The sequence below is a fragment of the Euprymna scolopes genome, chromosome 7 (assembly GCF_053919585.1).
Source record: "Euprymna scolopes isolate OS-2025 chromosome 7, ASM5391958v1, whole genome shotgun sequence".
Taxonomy (NCBI): Eukaryota; Metazoa; Mollusca; class Cephalopoda; order Sepiida; family Sepiolidae; genus Euprymna; species Euprymna scolopes.
In genome coordinates, this window is record NC_136488.1 from 152224962 (window position 1) to 152243813 (window position 18852).

The following is an 18852-nucleotide window of genomic DNA, read 5'->3' on the forward strand; positions in this document are numbered from 1 at the left end:
CCCATCAACAGTCTAATCATCCACCCTCTATAATAAAGCATATACCAAAATCAATTGAAAACAGATTAAGTAATAACTCCTCTGATTAAGTAACGTTCAACATAGACTCGCACTATCTCGACTTTTCACGTCTAAGAAAGATACAATTTTACCCAATTTTCTGTAAAAATTACTTTTAACTATAAATAACTTTCTACTCGATTTTTCGTAATTTTTAGGGATATATTACTATTTTCAGCATGGCAATTAAGCACGTAAATATTGTCTTTTTAGGCACCACCACAGCTGTGTGTAAAATGTTAGCATTTTATACAACAACAGTAACGTCATCATTTCGTATGTTTACTATTTTCTGAGTCAATTTCTATGGATGTGCATTGGCGTTATAAGTGTTAATGGAAGTAACATTTTGTTTTTGCTATCGATTTTCATATTTACATTGTAAAATAAATAGATTTTTTAACGCACTACACAAATGAGTTAATAAAATTAATTTTAATGTCTTCTGTTGACATTTATGTGTCTAAAGATAATGTTTACAGGCCTCCATACTGTTTTGGAAAAAAATGCCAGAAAATAAAGATCACCCTTTATCATTTTAAATAACAAAATCAAAAATTTTTTAAAAGTCAATTTTGGATTTGCAATTTTTATTATCTCAAGAGTCATATTTTATACTATACTAGCAGGGGTGCCCGGCGTTGCCCATGTGTAAAAAAAAAAAGAAAATGTGGTAATAGGCAGGCAGGCTCGAATCTGCAACGCGAAGATGAAAAAGAAAGTGAAAGAAAAGGTGAGAGTTTACCGCTACACCATGACGCAACGGGAAGTTTAAAGCGTTCAACTTTAGTGATGTCAACCATTACGCCATAGCAGATAGCGAAATAATGAATGAGTTGGTCTGGCTGTAGGCCAGTTAATCTTTCTGCCATATTTGTTTCCCCACGATGTTAGGGAAAACCAGCTCCCTCCAAAAAGGGTGAGCTCTGGCAGTGTTCAAATGAATAGCAATTATCTGATATGAAAGGTTTCCTCCACATTGATCAAACCTAATCGCCTTCAAAATGACTTTGCTTCGATTAGTTTCGCTTTATTTATACAAAAAAGACAAACAAACACTGGAAACCAGGGATTTTTTTTAAAACTCGATCAAATAAAAGATAGAGACGATGTCCGTTTGCAAATCGGAGATATCACGATCTAGGAGGAATAAGGAAACTTCTCCATAAATGTAACCGCCACCCAAAAACCCTTTTGCAGACATACACAAATGCATACACCCATTTTGCCTTTTATATATTAGACTAGCGGGGGTGCCTGGCATTGCCCAGATGTTTGACATATGTGTTGATAAAAAAAAAATTTTTTTAAAAGTGGTAGTAGGTAGGCAGACTTGAACCCGTACAGCGAAGGAGGAAAAGAATGTGAAAAAAAGAGTTGGTAATTAACTTTTGTCTGGGTGGAGAATATTGGCACAAAAACGAAATAAAAAATTTTTTTTAAAAAAGATAGAGAGAGAGGTGGATTCGAACTCGCAAAAGTAGGGTAATTATTCATCCTCGCTAACCGTTACGCCAAAGAGGACAGTGAATTCATTGAGTTGGAAATGAGTTAAGAATCATAGGAGTCAGCGCAGAAATGAAAATGGCTTTTAAACCTGGTCGACGACCAGTTAAGGTTTCCGCTTTCTGTCGTGGTATTTATTTGCTTCCCCACGGGGTTGTTTATAATGTGGAGGAAAACCAGCTATCCCCCAAAAGGGGGAACTCTGGCAGTGTCTAAATGAATAGCAAGTGTCTGATAATGAAGGATTTTCCCTACATTGATCAAAGCTAATTGCCTTCAAGACATCCTGGCCCGGAAGACCAGGTGAATGCCTTTCCTTCGATCAGTTTCGTTTTATTTATATGAGAAAGACAAACAAACACTGGAAACAGGGCAATTTTTTAAAACTCAATCAAAATAAAGATAGAGACGATATCTGTTTGCAAATCGGAGATATTATGATCTAGGAAGTATAAGAAAACTTGTCCTGGAACGTAACAGATTCAAGAACGTAACAGATGCAAGAAGCCCAACAAAAAAAATCCTTTCTTGGACATACACAAACGCTCGCACCCATTTTGCCTTTTACATAATAGATGAATATATTTTTTTAATACTGGAAACCTGTTATAAAAAAATCTTTGTTTAAACTTCATATCACGGAATATTGGAATTTAATATGATTTACAGCTTTTTAAAAATAATTATTTTTTAGAATTGTTTTTTTTTTTTATTGTAATTCAAATAATTATACTACAGAGAAAAAAATATAAAGAAAAATTGTTTATTTTTTTTTTAGCATAATATTGATTTTATGTCCAATTTTATTTACACCTTTAAGGTAAGTGAAATAAATAACGGGATTTTATATATATATATATAACTATTTTTTAATTATTTGATAAAAAATGTTGAAGTTTTTATCGACCTACATTTATTTTGTTTAGTTTTCGTAACATGAAATAGGGGGAGGGGGTAGAACACCTAAAAAAAATATATATTTCCTCTAATATATTTAACAAAACCTACTTTTATTATGTGAGTTTATTTAATAATGAATAAATATATCGAAAATTTCAGGAAAATATGACGATTATATGATTTTTGCTAGATTTTTAAAAGATGAGTATGTCTACGGTTCCAAAAACGTCACTACATATGAACGTTGTTTTTAAAGCGTCGATAGTGTAAACATGATTTTTGTTTCGCATTTTCATTATTCTTGTATGCTGTAAATTTTTTTTTTTTTTTTTTAATATTAGCAGTTTATTTGCAGCTTCTTTTAAATGGTAAAAAAAGTTAGGATGATAAATTAAATTACAGTTACATCGTCTTACATATGGGGAGGGGGGTAAAACTGTGGCGCGCGTTGGAGGTACCTATTGTTTTTGCTTAAAAAAAAATCGATCAATCGACATATATTAACAAACAAACAAAATTGAGAATAACTGAATTTCTTTTCTTTTATTTATTTAGTTTCATTTGTCAGTTCTGGTTCGAGTTTTTTGATGCGTTCATTTTTTATCAACACGAAAACGAAGCTAGAAATAGGGAGACAAAAGGTCCATCTTCTTCTTCTTCTATCTTCTTCTTCTTCTTCTTCTTCTATATATATAAAAGGCAAAAATCGGTGTGTATGTATGTATGTATGTATGTTTGTTTGTAACGCTAAAACTTTTGACAGACACAACCAAAGTTGACAAATTAGGTAGCATATTGCACCTTGATCACCCGGATGACAAATATCGAAATTTCACGTCAAACGGACAACTAGAAGGGGGTTAACTGATCATTTTTCTCCCAGGGGGGCCCCCCAAAAAACCTGTCATTTTAACATTATTCATTAGCTGTCACGTGACGTGACGTCAGCTCAGTAAAATGTCGGCTACGCTGAGCCTCTGACGTACATTAAAGCTGCCTGCGAGGAGTATCATTGATACTATAACACAGTTAAATATTAGTTTAAGAGTCGAACCGTTATTACCAACGGATTTATCGCACTTCAAAAAGAAGAATCCCAAAATTACATAAAAATTGACGTAGGGAAAATGTTTTTATTTTTGCTTGAAGTTTTTTACCGGCGAAGAAAGATGACTATGCTCTTTGCTATAGTTTACCATGTAAACAAGGCTTTAGCCATTTTGTTTTTACCTCCTAACTCTGTTAAACTGGAAGGGGGAGGGGTGGCTATCAGTATAAGGCCGCTTAAATACACGAAAATTACTTTTATACGAGTTTGTTTTCTTATGAATGGAACCGCGTTTATAGGGGGGAGGGGGGAGGAGGCAATGTGCACAGTCTCCCAAGCATTACCTACTATAAAAAAAGATGCACATTTACCCTCTTCTCTCACCCTCTTTCTCTCTCTCTCTCTCTCTTTCTCTTCTCTCTCTCACTCTCTTTCTCTATCACCCTCTTCTCTCTCTCTCTTTCTCTTCTCTCTCTCATCCTCTTTCTCTCTCTCTCACCCTCTTCTCTCTCTCTACCTTTTTCTCTTCTCTCTCGCACCCTCTTCTCTCTCTCTCACCCGCTTCTCTCTCTCTACCTCTTTCTCTTCTCTCTCGCACCCTCTTCTCTCTCTCACCCGCTTCTCTCTCTCTACCTCTTTCTCTTATCTCTCTCTCTCTCTCAACCTCTTCTCTCTCTCTCTCTCTTACCCTCTTCTCTCTCTCACTCTCTGTGTACACCTTTTTCTCTTCTCTCTCTCTCTGACCCTCTTTCTCTCTCTCTCACCCTCTTTTTCTGCTCTCTCTCACCCTTCTCTCTCTCTCTCTCTCTACCTCTTTCTCTTCTCTATCACCCTCTTTCCCTGCTCTCTCTCACCTTCATCTCTCTCTCTCTACCTATTTCTCTTCTCTCTCTCTCCCTCTGCTCTCTCTCACCCTCTTCTTTCTCCCTCACCCTCTTCTCTCTCTCTCTCACCCTCTTCTTTCTCCCTCACCCTCTTCTCTCTCTCTCTCTACCTCTTTCTCTTATCTCTCTCTCTCACTACCCCTCTCTCTCTCTGTCTTACCCTCTTCTCTCTCTCTCTACCTCTTTCTCTTATCTCTCTCTCTCACTACCTCTCTCTCTCTCACCCTCTTCTCTCTCTCACCCTCTTTCTCTCTTACCCTCTTCTCTCTCTACCTCTTTCACTTCTCTCACCCTCTTTCTCTCTCACCCTCTTTCTCTGCTCTCCCTCACCCTCTTCTCTGCTCTCTCTCACCCTCTTCTCTCTCTACCTCTTTCTCTTCTCTCTCTCTCACCCTCTTCTCTCTCTCTTACCTATTTTGTAATATATATATATAGATATATATATTGTACAAACTATTGTACAAACTATTACCACTTATCAAGGCCTATAGGCCACTCGAGGATGAAAGTTTAAAAGTGCACAGTAGTCAAATTCGGCAAAGATGACGGAACCGCTTTAAGAGGAGGATGAATTATTCAGTGACTCCAACCTATTTTGTTACATATATGTATGTATATATTTTTTTAAAAAATATATATTACTACTTATCAAGGCCCATAGGACACTCGAGGATTAGAGTTGAAAAGTGCACAGCAGTCAAATCTGGGAAAGAGGATGGAACCGCTTTAACGGGAGGATGAGTTATTCAGCGACTCCAACCTATTTTGGTATATATATATTTATATCTATATTTATTTTTAAATATATATTACCACTTATCAAGGCCCATAGGCCACACGAGGATGAGAGTTTAAAAGTGCACAGTAGTCAAATTCGGCAAAGATGATGGAACCGCTTTAAGAGGAGGATGAATTATTCAGTGACTCCAACCTATTTTGTTCCATATATGTATGTATATATTTTTGTAAAAAATATATATTACTACTTATCAAGGCCCATAGGACACTCGAGGATTAGAGTTGAAAAGTGCACAGCAGTCAAATCTGGGAAAGAGGATGGAACCGCTTTAACGGGAGGATGAGTTATTCAGCGACTCCAACCTATTTTGGTATATATATATTTATATCTATATTTATTTTTAAATATATATTACCACTTATCAAGGCCCATAGGCCACACGAGGATGAGAGTTTAAAAGTGCACAGTAGTCAAATTCGGCAAAGATGATGGAACCGCTTTAAGAGGAGGATGAATTATTCAGTGACTCCAACCTATTTTGTTACATATATGTATGTATATATTTTTGTAAAAAATATATATTACTACTTATCAAGGCCCATAGGACACTCGAGGATTAGAGTTGAAAAGTGCACAGCAGTCAAATCTGGGAAAGAGGATGGAACCGCTTTAACGGGAGGATGAGTTATTCAGCGACTCCAACCTATTTTGGTATATATATATTTATATCTATATTTATTTTTAAATATATATTACCACTTATCAAGGCCCATAGGCCACACGAGGATGAGAGTTTAAAAGTGCACAGTAGTCAAATTCGGCAAAGATGATGGAACCGCTTTAAGAGGAGGATGAATTATTCAGTGACTCCAACCTATTTTGTTACATATATGTATGTATATATTTTTGTAAAAAATATATATTACTACTTATCAAGGCCCATAGGACACTCGAGGATTAGAGTTGAAAAGTGCACAGCAGTCAAATCTGGGAAAGAGGATGGAACCGCTTTAACGGGAGGATGAGTTATTCAGCGACTCCAACCTATTTTGGTATATATATATTTATATCTATATTTATTTTTAAATATATATTACCACTTATCAAGGCCCATAGGCCACACGAGGATGAGAGTTTAAAAGTGCACAGTAGTCAAATTCGGCAAAGATGATGGAACCGCTTTAAGAGGAGGATGAATTATTCAGTGACTCCAACCTATTTTGTTACATATATGTATGTATATATTTTTGTAAAAAATATATATTACTACTTATCAAGGCCCATAGGACACTCGAGGATTAGAGTTGAAAAGTGCACAGCAGTCAAATCTGGGAAAGAGGATGGAACCGCTTTAACGGGAGGATGAGTTATTCAGCGACTCCAACCTATTTTGGTATATATATATTTATATCTATATTTATTTTTAAATATATATTACCACTTATCAAGGCCCATAGGCCACACGAGGATGAGAGTTTAAAAGTGCACAGTAGTCAAATTCGGCAAAGATGATGGAACCGCTTTAAGAGGAGGATGAATTATTCAGTGACTCCAACCTATTTTGTTATATATATGTATGTATATATTTTTGTAAAAAATATATATTACTACTTATCAAGGCCCATAGGACACTCGAGGATTAGAGTTGAAAAGTGCACAGTAGTCAAATTCGGGAAAGAGGATGGAACCGCTTTCACGGGAGGATGAGTTATTCAGTGACTCCAACCTGTTTTTTTATATATATATTTATATCTATATTTATTAAAAAATATATATTACCACTTATCAAGGACAATAGGCCACTCGAGGATGAGAGTTGAATAGTGCACTGTATAAAAAATACGGTAAAGAGGATGGAACCGCTTTAACGGGAGGATGAGTTATTCAGCAACTCCAACCTATTTTTTTATATATATATATATATATACTTTTATTAAAAAATATATATTACCACTTATCAAGGACAATAGGCCACTCGAGGATGAGAGTTGAAAAGTGCATAGTAGTAAAATTCGGGAAAGAGGATGGAACCGCTTTAACGGGAGGATAAGTTATTCAGCGACTCCAACCTATTTTTTATATATATATATATATATATATATATATATATATATATTTATAACAAAAATATATTACCACTTATCAAGGCCCATAGGCTACTCGAGGATAAGAGTTGAAAAGTGCACATTAGTCAAATTCGGGAAAGAGGATGGAACCGCTTTAACGGGAGGATGAGTGATTCAGCGACTCCAACCTATTTTGTTATATATATATATATATATATATATATATATATATATTTTGTACAAACTATATATTACCACTTATCAAGGCCCATAGGCCACACGAGGATGAGAGTTTAAAAGTGCACAGTAGTCAAATTTGGGAAAGAGGATTTAATCGCTTTAATAGAAGGATGAATTATTCAGCGACTCACACCTGTTTTGGTATATATATATATATATTTATAAAAAAATATGTATTACCACTTATCAAGGCCCATAGGCCACTCGAGGATGAGAGTTAAAAAGTCCACAGTAGTCAAATTTGGGAAAGAGGATGGAACCGCTTTAACAGGAGGATGAGTTATTCAGCAACTCCAACCTATTTTGTTATATATATATATATATATATATATATATATATATTTTTTTCATAAAATATGTATTACCACTTATCAAGGCCCATAGTCCACTCGAGGACGAGAGTTGAAAAGTGCACAGTAGTCAAATTGGGGAAAGAGGATGGAACCGCTTTAACGGGAGGATGAGTTATTCAGCGACTCCAACCTTTTTTTTTATTTTGTAAAAAATATATATGACCACTTATCAAGGCCCAGAGGCCACTCGAGGATAAGAGTTGAAAAGTGCACAGTAGTCAAATTTGGGAAATTTGTTATATATCTATTTTTTTGTTACTTAGGCATTTCCACTTATCAAGGCCCAGATACATCTCGAGGATAAGAGTTAAATGTGCACAGTAGTCAATTGGACAATAAGGCCCAGAGGCCACCCGAGGATAAGGGTTGAAAATGGCAGTAGTTAATTGGACAACATAGTAATCGTTAGTAATGGAAAGTCGGGAAATTTGTTATATATATATTTATATTTTGTTTAGATAGGCATTACCACTTATCAAGGCCCAGAGGCCACTAGAGGATAAGTGTTGAAAAGTGCAGTAGTCAATTGGACAAAATATAGTAATTGTTAGTAATGGAAATTCAGTAAATTTGTTATATATATATTAATATTTTGTTAAATACGCATTACCACTTATCAAAGCCCACAGGCCACTCGAGGATAAGGATTGAAAAGTGCACCGTAGTAGTCGGTTGTAATGGAAATGCGGGATATTTGTAATATACCTATTTTTTGTTACTTAGGCACAACCACTTATTAAGGCCCAGAGGCCACTCGATGGTATTACCACTTATCAAGGCCCAGAGGCCACTCGAGGATAAGCGTTTAAAAGTGCAGTAGTCAATTGGACAATATAGTAATCGTTAGTAATGGAAATTCAGTAAATTTGTTATATATATGTATATTTTGTTACATACGCATTACCATTTATCAAGGCCCAGAGGCCACTCGAGGATAAGGATTGAAAAGTGCACAGTAGTCAATTGGACAATATAGTAATCGTTAGTAATGGAAATTCAGTAAATTTGTTATATACCTATTTTTTGTTACTTGGTCATTTCCACTTATCAAGGCCCAGAGGCCACTCGAGCATAAGAGTTAAAAAGTCCACAGTAGTCAATTGGACAATAAGGCCCAGAGGCCACCCGAGGATAAGGGTTAAAAAGTGCAGTAGTCCATTGGTCAATATAGTAATCGTTAGTAATTACTACTTCTCAAGGCCCAGAGGCCACTCGAGGATAAGGGTTGAAAAGCGCAGTAGTCAATTGGACAATACAGTAATCGTTAGTAATGGAAATTCAGTAAATTTGTTATATATATATATATTTATATTTTGCTAAATACGCATTACTACTTATCAAGGCCCAGACGCCACTCGAGGATAAGGGTTGAAAATATTCAACAAATTTTTTATCTACAGATTAGAAAATTTGTATATAGGGTATTCAGACATATGGAATATATCTAGCATAATCTATCTATTATATCTATAAAAGTCAGAATGTTTGTGTGTGTGGGTGTGTGTGAGGTAGAGAGAGAGAGAGAGAACAATTCTTAACCTATATATTCAACAAATTTTTTATCTACAGATTTTAAATTTGTTATAAAGGGTATTCATACATACGGAAATATATCTAGCATAATCTATCTATTATATCTACAAAAGTGAAAATGTGTGTGTCTGTGAGAGAGAGAGCAATTCTCAACCTATATACTCAACAAATTTTTTATCTACAGATTAGATAATTTGTATATAGGGTATTCAGACATATGGAAATATATCTAGCATAATCTATCTATTATATCTATAAAAGTGAGAATGTTTGCGTGTGTGTGTGTGTGAGGTAGCAAGAGAGAGAGAGACAGAGCGAGAGAACAATTCTCAACCTATATATTCAACAAATTTTTTATCTACAGATTTGAAAATTGGTATATAGGGTATTCAGACATATGGAAATATATCTAGCATAATCTATCTATTATGTCTATAAAAGTGAGAATATGTCTGTGTGTGAGAGAGAGAGAGTAAGAACAATTCTCACCCTTTATATTCAACAAATTTTTATCTACAGATTAGAAAATTTTTATATAGTGTATTCAGACATATGGAAATATATCTAGCATAATCTATCTATTATATCTATAAAAGTGAGCATGCGTGAGAGGAGAGAGAGAGAGAGAGAACAATTCTCAACCTATATACTCAACAAATTTTTTATCTACAGATTTGAAAATTTGTATATAGATTATTCAGACACATGGAAATATATCTAGCATAATTTATCTATTATATCTATAAAAGTGAGAATGTGTGGGTGTGTGAGAGAGAGAATGAGAGAGAACAATTCTCAGCTTATATATGCAACAAATTGTTTATCTACAGATCCGAAATATCACATTTGTATAGAAGTAGAAATCTGGATACCTATTCTGATACCTAATAAAAGAAAGGACACTCTTTGGGGCGGATTTTGATGATAACAAGTCACTAATAAGAAATTATAATAAACATTGAAATAATTTAAGAATTTTATCAAAATAAAATTGCATGGTAATCACCCAATTTCTGCCACAAAATTTTGATTGGCAAAACTCATAAACAGAAAATATATATTTTCTAATTTCATCTTTTTTTTTATATAATCTGATTTGATGTTTTCCTTAATATTCAAATCACTATATTTTGCTGCTTAATATCAAATACAGCAAATGAGTTATTTTTTATGCATCAAACAATTACATTTTCTCATTCATCCAAACTAATCACTGAACATCAATTTCATATTTTCTTCACTAAAATATTACTGTGCTTGATGTCATCAAGTGGAGCGGATCATTTTTTTTTCATTTGTTCACACATTTTTCCAATTTATATATATTTTGTCTAAGATTCTTAGCCTATGTCATTGCATACCAAGCTGTTTATTAAAAGTTACGGTTCACTGTAAACACATACGTTACACCAAAATAAAAACGCTTCAGATAATGTCTTGATATTCAATTAAGTTTCTCACATGACATCTTATGAAGTTAGTAGAAATGTTACAGACTTTTGAATCTCAAACACTTTCAATACTGTGCACTGATATTTTCTTTTTTGGAATATAAGCACATTCATGATTTTTTTTTACAAACGTCAACAAATTTCACAATGTGTAGCAATGTACTGAAACAATTATAAAAATATTTGTTTTTATTTTGGATGATGCAGGGCATCCGAAGAGAGATTTTTCTAACAAAATGAAAGTATAATTTTTAGCAATAGGTATCTAGGAAAAGGCCACTACATACGTTATAAATTCCAAATTTCCACAACCTGGCAAATACTGGTACACGCTAGCAAATTTAGATTTGCAATTACAGAATATGATTCTAATTTTTTCCTTTGCTCTTTATTCTAACACTACACTAAGTTTACTGTTTTATTTCGCTACAGTTGATATTGTGTAGAACAATAAGAAAATCATAGTGAACAATGCATTCAACAAAATTTCACACACATTTCTAGATACCTATATCTAATAAGTTCAAAAGAAAGGACACACTTAGGGAGGTATTTTGGTGGTCAAGTCACTAAATAGAGATTAGCTGGTTTCCCGGCATAGCCCAGGATGTAATAAAGATTGACTGAAATACATGTTCTAGCTGGTTTCTAGGCGTTGCCAGGGATGTAATATAGACACATTATGTTGTATATTACCTGTTCTCTTCTCCCTAAGGTAAAACAATTTCATATACATGCTGTAAATTACCTATGCTAGGGATAAAACATGAACAATACCAGTCCGGGGGTAGATAAAACAAATAATACATAGAGATGAAAGATTCGTCTCCCCTAAGAATAAAACATATGTTCAATATCTGCTTTTGTTTTTTCATTGTTTATACGGTCCCGAGCAACGCCGGGTAGCCCTGCTAGTCTATATATATAAAAGCCAAACGTCTGTGTGTATGTATGTATGTTTGTTTGTAACGCTAAAACTTTTGAAAGACGGAACAAAACTTGACAAATTTGGTATCATATCGAAGCCCCATCACCCGGATGACAAATATCGAAATTTCACGTCAAACGGACCACTAGAAGTCGGTCAACTGATCAGTTATCTTTGAGGGGGGGGGGCCCAAAAAACCTGTCATTATCTATATATATAAAAGACAAATGTTTGTTTGTAACGCTAAAACTTGAGATGAAAGATTCCTCTCCCCTAAGAATAAAACATATGTTCAATATCTGCTTTTTTTTCATTGTTTATACGGTCCCGAGCAACGCCGGGTAGCCCTGCTAGTGAGAATCTATAATGGAAATTTAAATTTGTGACTTTCGATGCTTGTTCTTATTCTGAAAAAAGGGTTTGTATTACTGTACACATAGATTCGAAAAAGTTGTCAAAAAACAAATATATAACAAACAAATATTATCAAAGGCAAGATAAGTTACTTTTCTACCAAACTGGGTAATTTTTTTGTTTTTATTCAATGTAACATGTTTATTCAGCTCGAAAAACATGCAGTGTTTACTAGGCACCGCCAAAACTGGGGGGGCAGGTCAGTACTTTTTGACGGACCGTCTTTTTAAAAATCTACCAAAAATCAGGTAATTATCCAATCAATACGAAATTTTCAGCGATTATTAGGAGAAGAATGAACTTTATAACAGTGTACTTATTTTTCATAAACGATATTTATATATATATATTTTTTTGCTTACAAAACCCCCCCTTGTTTTGAAGTGGGAACAAATATGCTTAAAATAATCATCTGAAACTGAAATCAACATATTGTGCTGTAAGGGACAGAATTATAGATTCCAAAAAAAAAAAAAAATTGTTTGCATACCTTATTTTGACGTCTGAATATCAGAACTTCGATTGTGTTTAATTATCCCGCTTTTGAGTTTTGAAGTGTGAAATTCAGTGAATATGTTAAGTAAAATAATTAATTTAAGTTAAGCAAAACAAAAAAAAAATTTTTTTAATATTTATACGAAAAAAGCTATTTTAAAATTTTTGATAAATAAATTAACAATTTTTTTTTAGCGAGCCGAATAATGCATGACCATTATTAAACAGGGCATGCTTTGAATAATCGATACCAAAAAAAAAAATTCGATAAATATTGTGCCCTTTGTGTTAAAAATAGCATCTTTTTTTTCGATCCCGTTTGAAAACGTTTGCCGCCTTTCGACTATGGTGGACCAAACGCGCTGAAATAATTTTTTTTTATTCTGCTTTAAATTGCCCCCCCCCATTTTGGGGAGTCTGGCCCCCACACACATATACATTAAAAACCAAACGCATGCAAATGGTCACCCATCTGGTACTGGCCAGCCTCAGCTTAATAATACATTGAAATTTTCGTCACTGAAAAATAAGTTTTTTTTGGCCTGTTTGGTCTTCCATAGTTTGCTTTTTATCAGACGAAAACGTAAACAGAGTCGATCTGAACTCTACGTCAACGCGAATATCTGGTTACCTATATGAATAAGTGTAGGCACCGCCAAAAATGGCCGCAAAATCAAGTTGTTGTTGTTTTTTAAAACGAAATTACATTTATTAAAATCCATTATTTCTGAGTAACTTTTTTTTTTCCAGAAAGATAAAACCCTGAATTTTATCATATAGAAAACAGAATAATGTAAAACTTTTTCTACTATTTTTAATTCAATTTTAAATGTTAAATTTTCCCAAAAAGTTAACAATTGACATTTTTTGTCTTGCACAAAAAACGTACTTAAATATTAAAAAAAAAGGGGTTTTGAAATAATTAATTAATTTATTTATTGTCTAACTAAGATTTAGGATGATTTTCTAAGAGAATATGCAAAAATATTATAATATAAGTACCTGAATTTCAAATAATTCCACTTATTCATATAGGTAACCAGATATTTCGCATCGTCGTAGAGTTCAGATCGACTCTGTTTACGTTTTCTTTTGATGGGAAGAAAACTATGGAAGACCAAACAGGCCAAAAAAACTTATTTTTCAGTGACGAAAATTTCAATGTATTATTAAGCTGAGGCTGGCCAGTACCAGATGGGTGACCATTTGTATAAGTTTGGTTTTTAATGTGTATGTGTGTGGGGGCCAGGCTCCCCAAAATGGGGGGGGGGGCAATTTAAAGCAAAATAAAAAAAAATTATTTCAGCGCGTTTGGTCCACCGTAGTCGAAAGGCGGCAAACGTTTTCAAACGAGATCGATAAAAATGATGCTATTTTTAACACAAAGGGCACAATATTTATCGAATTTTTTTTTTTTGGTATCGATTATTCAAAGCATGCCCTGTTTAATAATGGTCATGCATTATTCGGCTCGCTAAAAAAAAATTGTTAATTTATTTATCAAAAATTTTGAAATGGCTTTTTTCGTATAAATATTAAAAAAAAATTTTTTTTTGTTTTGCTTAACTTAAATTAATTATTTTACTTAACATATTCACCGAATTTCACACTTCAAAACTCAAAAGCGGGATAATTAAACACAATCGAAGTTCTGATATTCAGACGTCAAAATAAGGTATGCAAACGAATTTTTTTTTTTTTTTTTTTTTAATTTATAATTCTGTCCCTTACAACAACACAATATGTTTTATTCAGTTTCAGATGATTATTTTAAGCATATTTGTTCCCACTTCAAAACAAGGGGGGGTTTTGTAAGCAAAAAAAAATATATATATAAATATCGTTTATGAAAAATAAGTACACTGTTATAAAGTTCATTCTTCTCCTAATAATCGCTGAAAATTTCGTATTGATCGGATAATTACCTGATTTTTGGTAGATTTTTAAAAAGACGGTCCGTCAAAAAGTACTGACCTGCCCCCCCCAGTTTTGGCGGTGCCTAAATAAGTGGAATTATTTGAAATTCAGGTACTTATATTATAATATTTTTGCATATTCTCTTAGAAAATCATCCTAAATCTTAGTTAGACAATAAATAAATTAATTAATTATTTCAAAACCCCTTTTTTTTTAATATTTAAGTACGTTTTTTGTGCAAGACAAAAAATGTCAATTGTTAACTTTTTGGGAAAATTTAACATTTAAAATTGAATTAAAAATAGTAGAAAAAGTTTTACATTATTCTGTTTTCTATATGATAAAATTCAGGGTTTTATCTTTCTGGAAAAAAAAAAGTTACTCAGAAATAATGGATTTTAATAAATGTAATTTCGTTTTAAAAAACAACAACAACTTGATTTTGCGGCCATTTTTGGCGGTGCCTAGTGTTTACCGATGTATTGGAAAATTCAAAATCGCGCCCGACACTCTCTTTAACATGGTAAGTTCGGGAAAACGTGTTATAAATAATAAACTAGACAAAATACTATTAAAAAAACACCGAATATATGTCAAAATATGTCACGGTAACATATATTGAGCGAGTTTCTAGCAGTATTTTGTATAGTGTATTATTTATAACATCTTTTCCTGAACTTACCGTGTTAAAGAGAGTGTCGGGCGCCATTTTGAATTTTCCAATACATCGGTAAACACTGTATGCTTTTCGAGCTGAATAAACATGTTACATTGAATAAAAACCCGAAAAATATATCCAGTTAGGTAGAAAAATAACTTATCTTGCCTTTGATAACATTTATTTGTTATATATTTGTTTTTTTGACAACTTTTTCGAATCTATGTGTACAGTAATACAAACCCCTGAAAAAATGGGTAAATTTATACAAATACCGTGACAGCGAATTAGTAGAAAAAAATGTACCCTAACCCTAACCCAGTTTTCAGATTCGTGTTCAGCACACCGAAACGTAACAGAATACTACGTAAAAGATTTTACTAATTCGCTGTCACGGTGTTTGTATAATAATACCAAAAAATGCCCCTTAAACATGTTAGATTGATCCTTCAGTTTAAAGTCTAAACAATTTTTTTTTTTTTTTTTTTTTTTAGCAATGGGTGTTTTAAATACTCACTCACTAAAAAATACATGCGGGCGTACAAAAAAACAAAATAATCCGAAAAGCGCAAAGTTCAAGCCAAAATAAAAACAAAACAAGGCTACACACGCCAAAATTCTTTCCTTTTCAGAATAATGAAAGTTCCCTCAAACGCACTGCGTAGAACATCGGAGCCGATGCCACTATGGGGACCTCACTCGTGTGTGTCAGCCAAAACAAAAAAAACTCCAAAATATCATATCTCTCTGGTTTCAATTTTATCGGGTGTGTCTGTTATATAAAAGAACGGACATTTTATCTAATTATTATAAGTATCACTTAACAAAGGGGGGGGGCACAATAGAATAGACGATGCGAGGCTTTCTAAAAGCATACAGTGAAATGTACACAATGAATGAAATAAGTGAAAAATAATGTTGTTTTTTTTCATTGTTACCGGCTGTTAACACTACTGTGAAAAAAATGCATATATTGTCTTAATATGAATTTATTTTTAAAATACAGCTGTAAATAGATTAGAGCTCAAGAAATGTGGAGTAAAACATGTTTAAATACTAACGTCATCGTTGCCTTCAACTAGCTTCAATGGTCGATCGAGAAATTTACCGAGAACATGTAGGTGCTTGTTAGTCGTTGAGGAAGCCATGCTGCCGGAGAACATCTCTTCCGTCTCACAACACAAGAATGCGTTCGGATACGAAACCATGCAACGACAACGTTAAAATTATTTTCTAATTTTCTACTTAACAAAAAGTTATATGAAATAAAAAAAAATTATACATTTTTTTATTTAAAATAGAATTGTGTTTTCAAAGTCAAAAACATAAAAAAAGCAAATATTTGAAACTTTATTTTACGAAACTACAATAGTTTCTAGTTGGATTACTTATTTACAAATACTCAACGCATTTCAGATAAAAATATTAGTACGTACTTACTTCGGTGCCATGTCGAAATTAGTATACATTCCAATAATTGAAAAAAAAATGATCCAGTCCAAAAATAATTAAAAAAATAAAATTATTAGATTTATATAGTTTTAGCAGTTGTTTTAGTGGTGAAGAGTTCAGACGATAGAGGGGGAGGTAACTGCACTCGATAATTTTTAACTAAATAAATACGTTCCGCCATTTTTAAACCAAAGATCTCGAAACGTAATTGTAATTGATCTTTAATTTAAAATGCTTCTAGTACATGACATATAAATATATAAGAGTTTGTACACATAGATTCGAAAAAGTTGTCAAAAAACAAATATATAACAAATAAATGTTATCAAAGGCAAGATAAGTTACTTTTCTACCTAACTGGATATGCTTTTAGTGTTTTTATTTAATGTAACATGTTTATTCAGCTCGAAAAACATGCAGTGTTTACCGATGTATTGGAAAATTTAAAATGGCGCCCGCCTCTCTCTTAGACATGGTAAGTTTGGGAAAAGGAGTTATAAATAAAAAACTCGACAAAATACGGTTAGAAACTCGCTCAATATATGCTACCGTGACATAGGCTGACATATATTCGATGGGTTTTTAACAGTATTTTGCATATTTTTTTATTTTTAACTCCTTTTCCCAAATATGTTGTTAACAAGTCCTGTATAGTTTCTAGCCGTATTGTTGCCAAGAAAGTTCTTCATTACAAGAACAAATGCTTTCCATGCTTCCAGTTCCACTTTGTTCATTGAATTTTTGAACTCTGGATTTATGATGACTTGCCAGATGTGAGGACTTCAAAGATGCCAGCTTTCAACTTTTCCATAGTCAATTCTGGAAAAGACTGGCACAAGTAAGTGAAGCAGTCACTATCCTTGTCCATAGCCTTTGTGAACTTGATTAAGTTGTGTGGAGAATGAAGTGGCTTACCGTTAAAGCGGCTGCGCGTTTATGCCTGCAGAGCGGAAATTGAGAATCAAGATGGTGCCCGCATGCTTTTATGTGGAAAAAAGTCTTGTGGAATCTCGGAGAATCTCGTACCCTGGTTCCATAAATAACGAGGAAAGGAAAGCGGGAGGAGAGACGATTTTTAGTCACTAAAGAGAACAGACATGTGTAAAAGAAGAGGTAGAAGAAAAGAGTGTGGTGAACGAAACAAACAACGACTCGGTTGAAAGTAGAATTGTAACGAACACAAGCTATTTCGGCATGACGTCAGGATTTGATCCCAAGCTAATTCCCCTGTTTGATGGCAGTAACACTGATCACTCAGTGCAGGAATGGGTGGAAAAAGCAGAATTAATATGTCAGCTCAGTGGGGTGAAGCGTATGGAATGTGTGGTCCCAATGCGCCTCACTGGGGGAGCATATGCAGTATACCAGTAGTTGGCTGATGAGAAGAAAACAGATTTTGCCTGCATCAAGCACACGCTTTTTACAGCATTTGCGTTAGATCCAGTTACTGCATGGAAGGAATTCATGGCCCGAAAATTACATCCCGGGGAAACAGTGGATGTGTATCTGGCTGAACTAAAAAAGCTATCAGTCCTTTTTGGAGGGATGTCAGACAAAGGCTTGGTGTGCGCCTTTGTTGCAGGATTACCTAAGAGTGTGGAAGATCTGCTCCGTGCCTCATCCCAAGTGGATGAGATGGACATATCGGAAGTATTGGCGCGGGCACGAGCAATACTAAAGAAAAGCCCTAACACTATAGACCAAGCGGCAGCTGTACAACCATCACAGGTTGGATTGCAGGACCTAAGCACAGCTACAACCTGCTATAAGTGTGGAGGACCCAACCATTTGGCCTGTGATTGTCTTTCGTCACGTCAACCAACTCGGAAACTTGACAGGCCGCAGTGCTACAAGTGCAAAAAACGTGGACACCTGGCCTGCACCTGTCCAGGAAATGGGCAAGGGGAAGAAGCTACAGCGCCAGTCTTCTCCCCAGATCGTCATTGAGCAGGGCGGTACCCACTATAAGCATACACATTAATGGAAGTGAACGCCTCGCGCATGTGGACACTGGGTGCACCTAGACTCTCGTAAGCAACATATGCTGTGCCACTTGGAAAGCAGAGAGAATTCCAGTACTAACTGTAGGTGGAGGTTCACTAGCCTCTTGTGGGGTGAGCATTATCCACGCAAGCATCAACGACGGGCCTGCAGTAGCCGTGTGAGCCCTTGTTGTGGAGGGACAGCTTCTCGGGTACAACCTACTCC

The 18852-nt window shown here is 34.3% G+C and overlaps 1 protein-coding gene across 1 annotated transcript in view; it reads right to left on the reverse strand.

Moving 5' to 3' along the window:
* The window catches only part of LOC145280059 (eukaryotic translation elongation factor 1 epsilon-1-like), a 56659-nt gene extending 40252 nt beyond the window's left edge, over positions 1 to 16407 (reverse strand). The window contains exon 1 of the mRNA XM_080131748.1: positions 16254 to 16407. Coding sequence (XP_079987874.1) covers positions 16254 to 16400 — 147 coding nt within the window. The 5' untranslated portion in view covers positions 16401 to 16407. The remainder of the gene's footprint in view (positions 1 to 16253) is intronic.
* Between the last annotated feature and the right edge of the window lie 2445 nt (positions 16408 to 18852).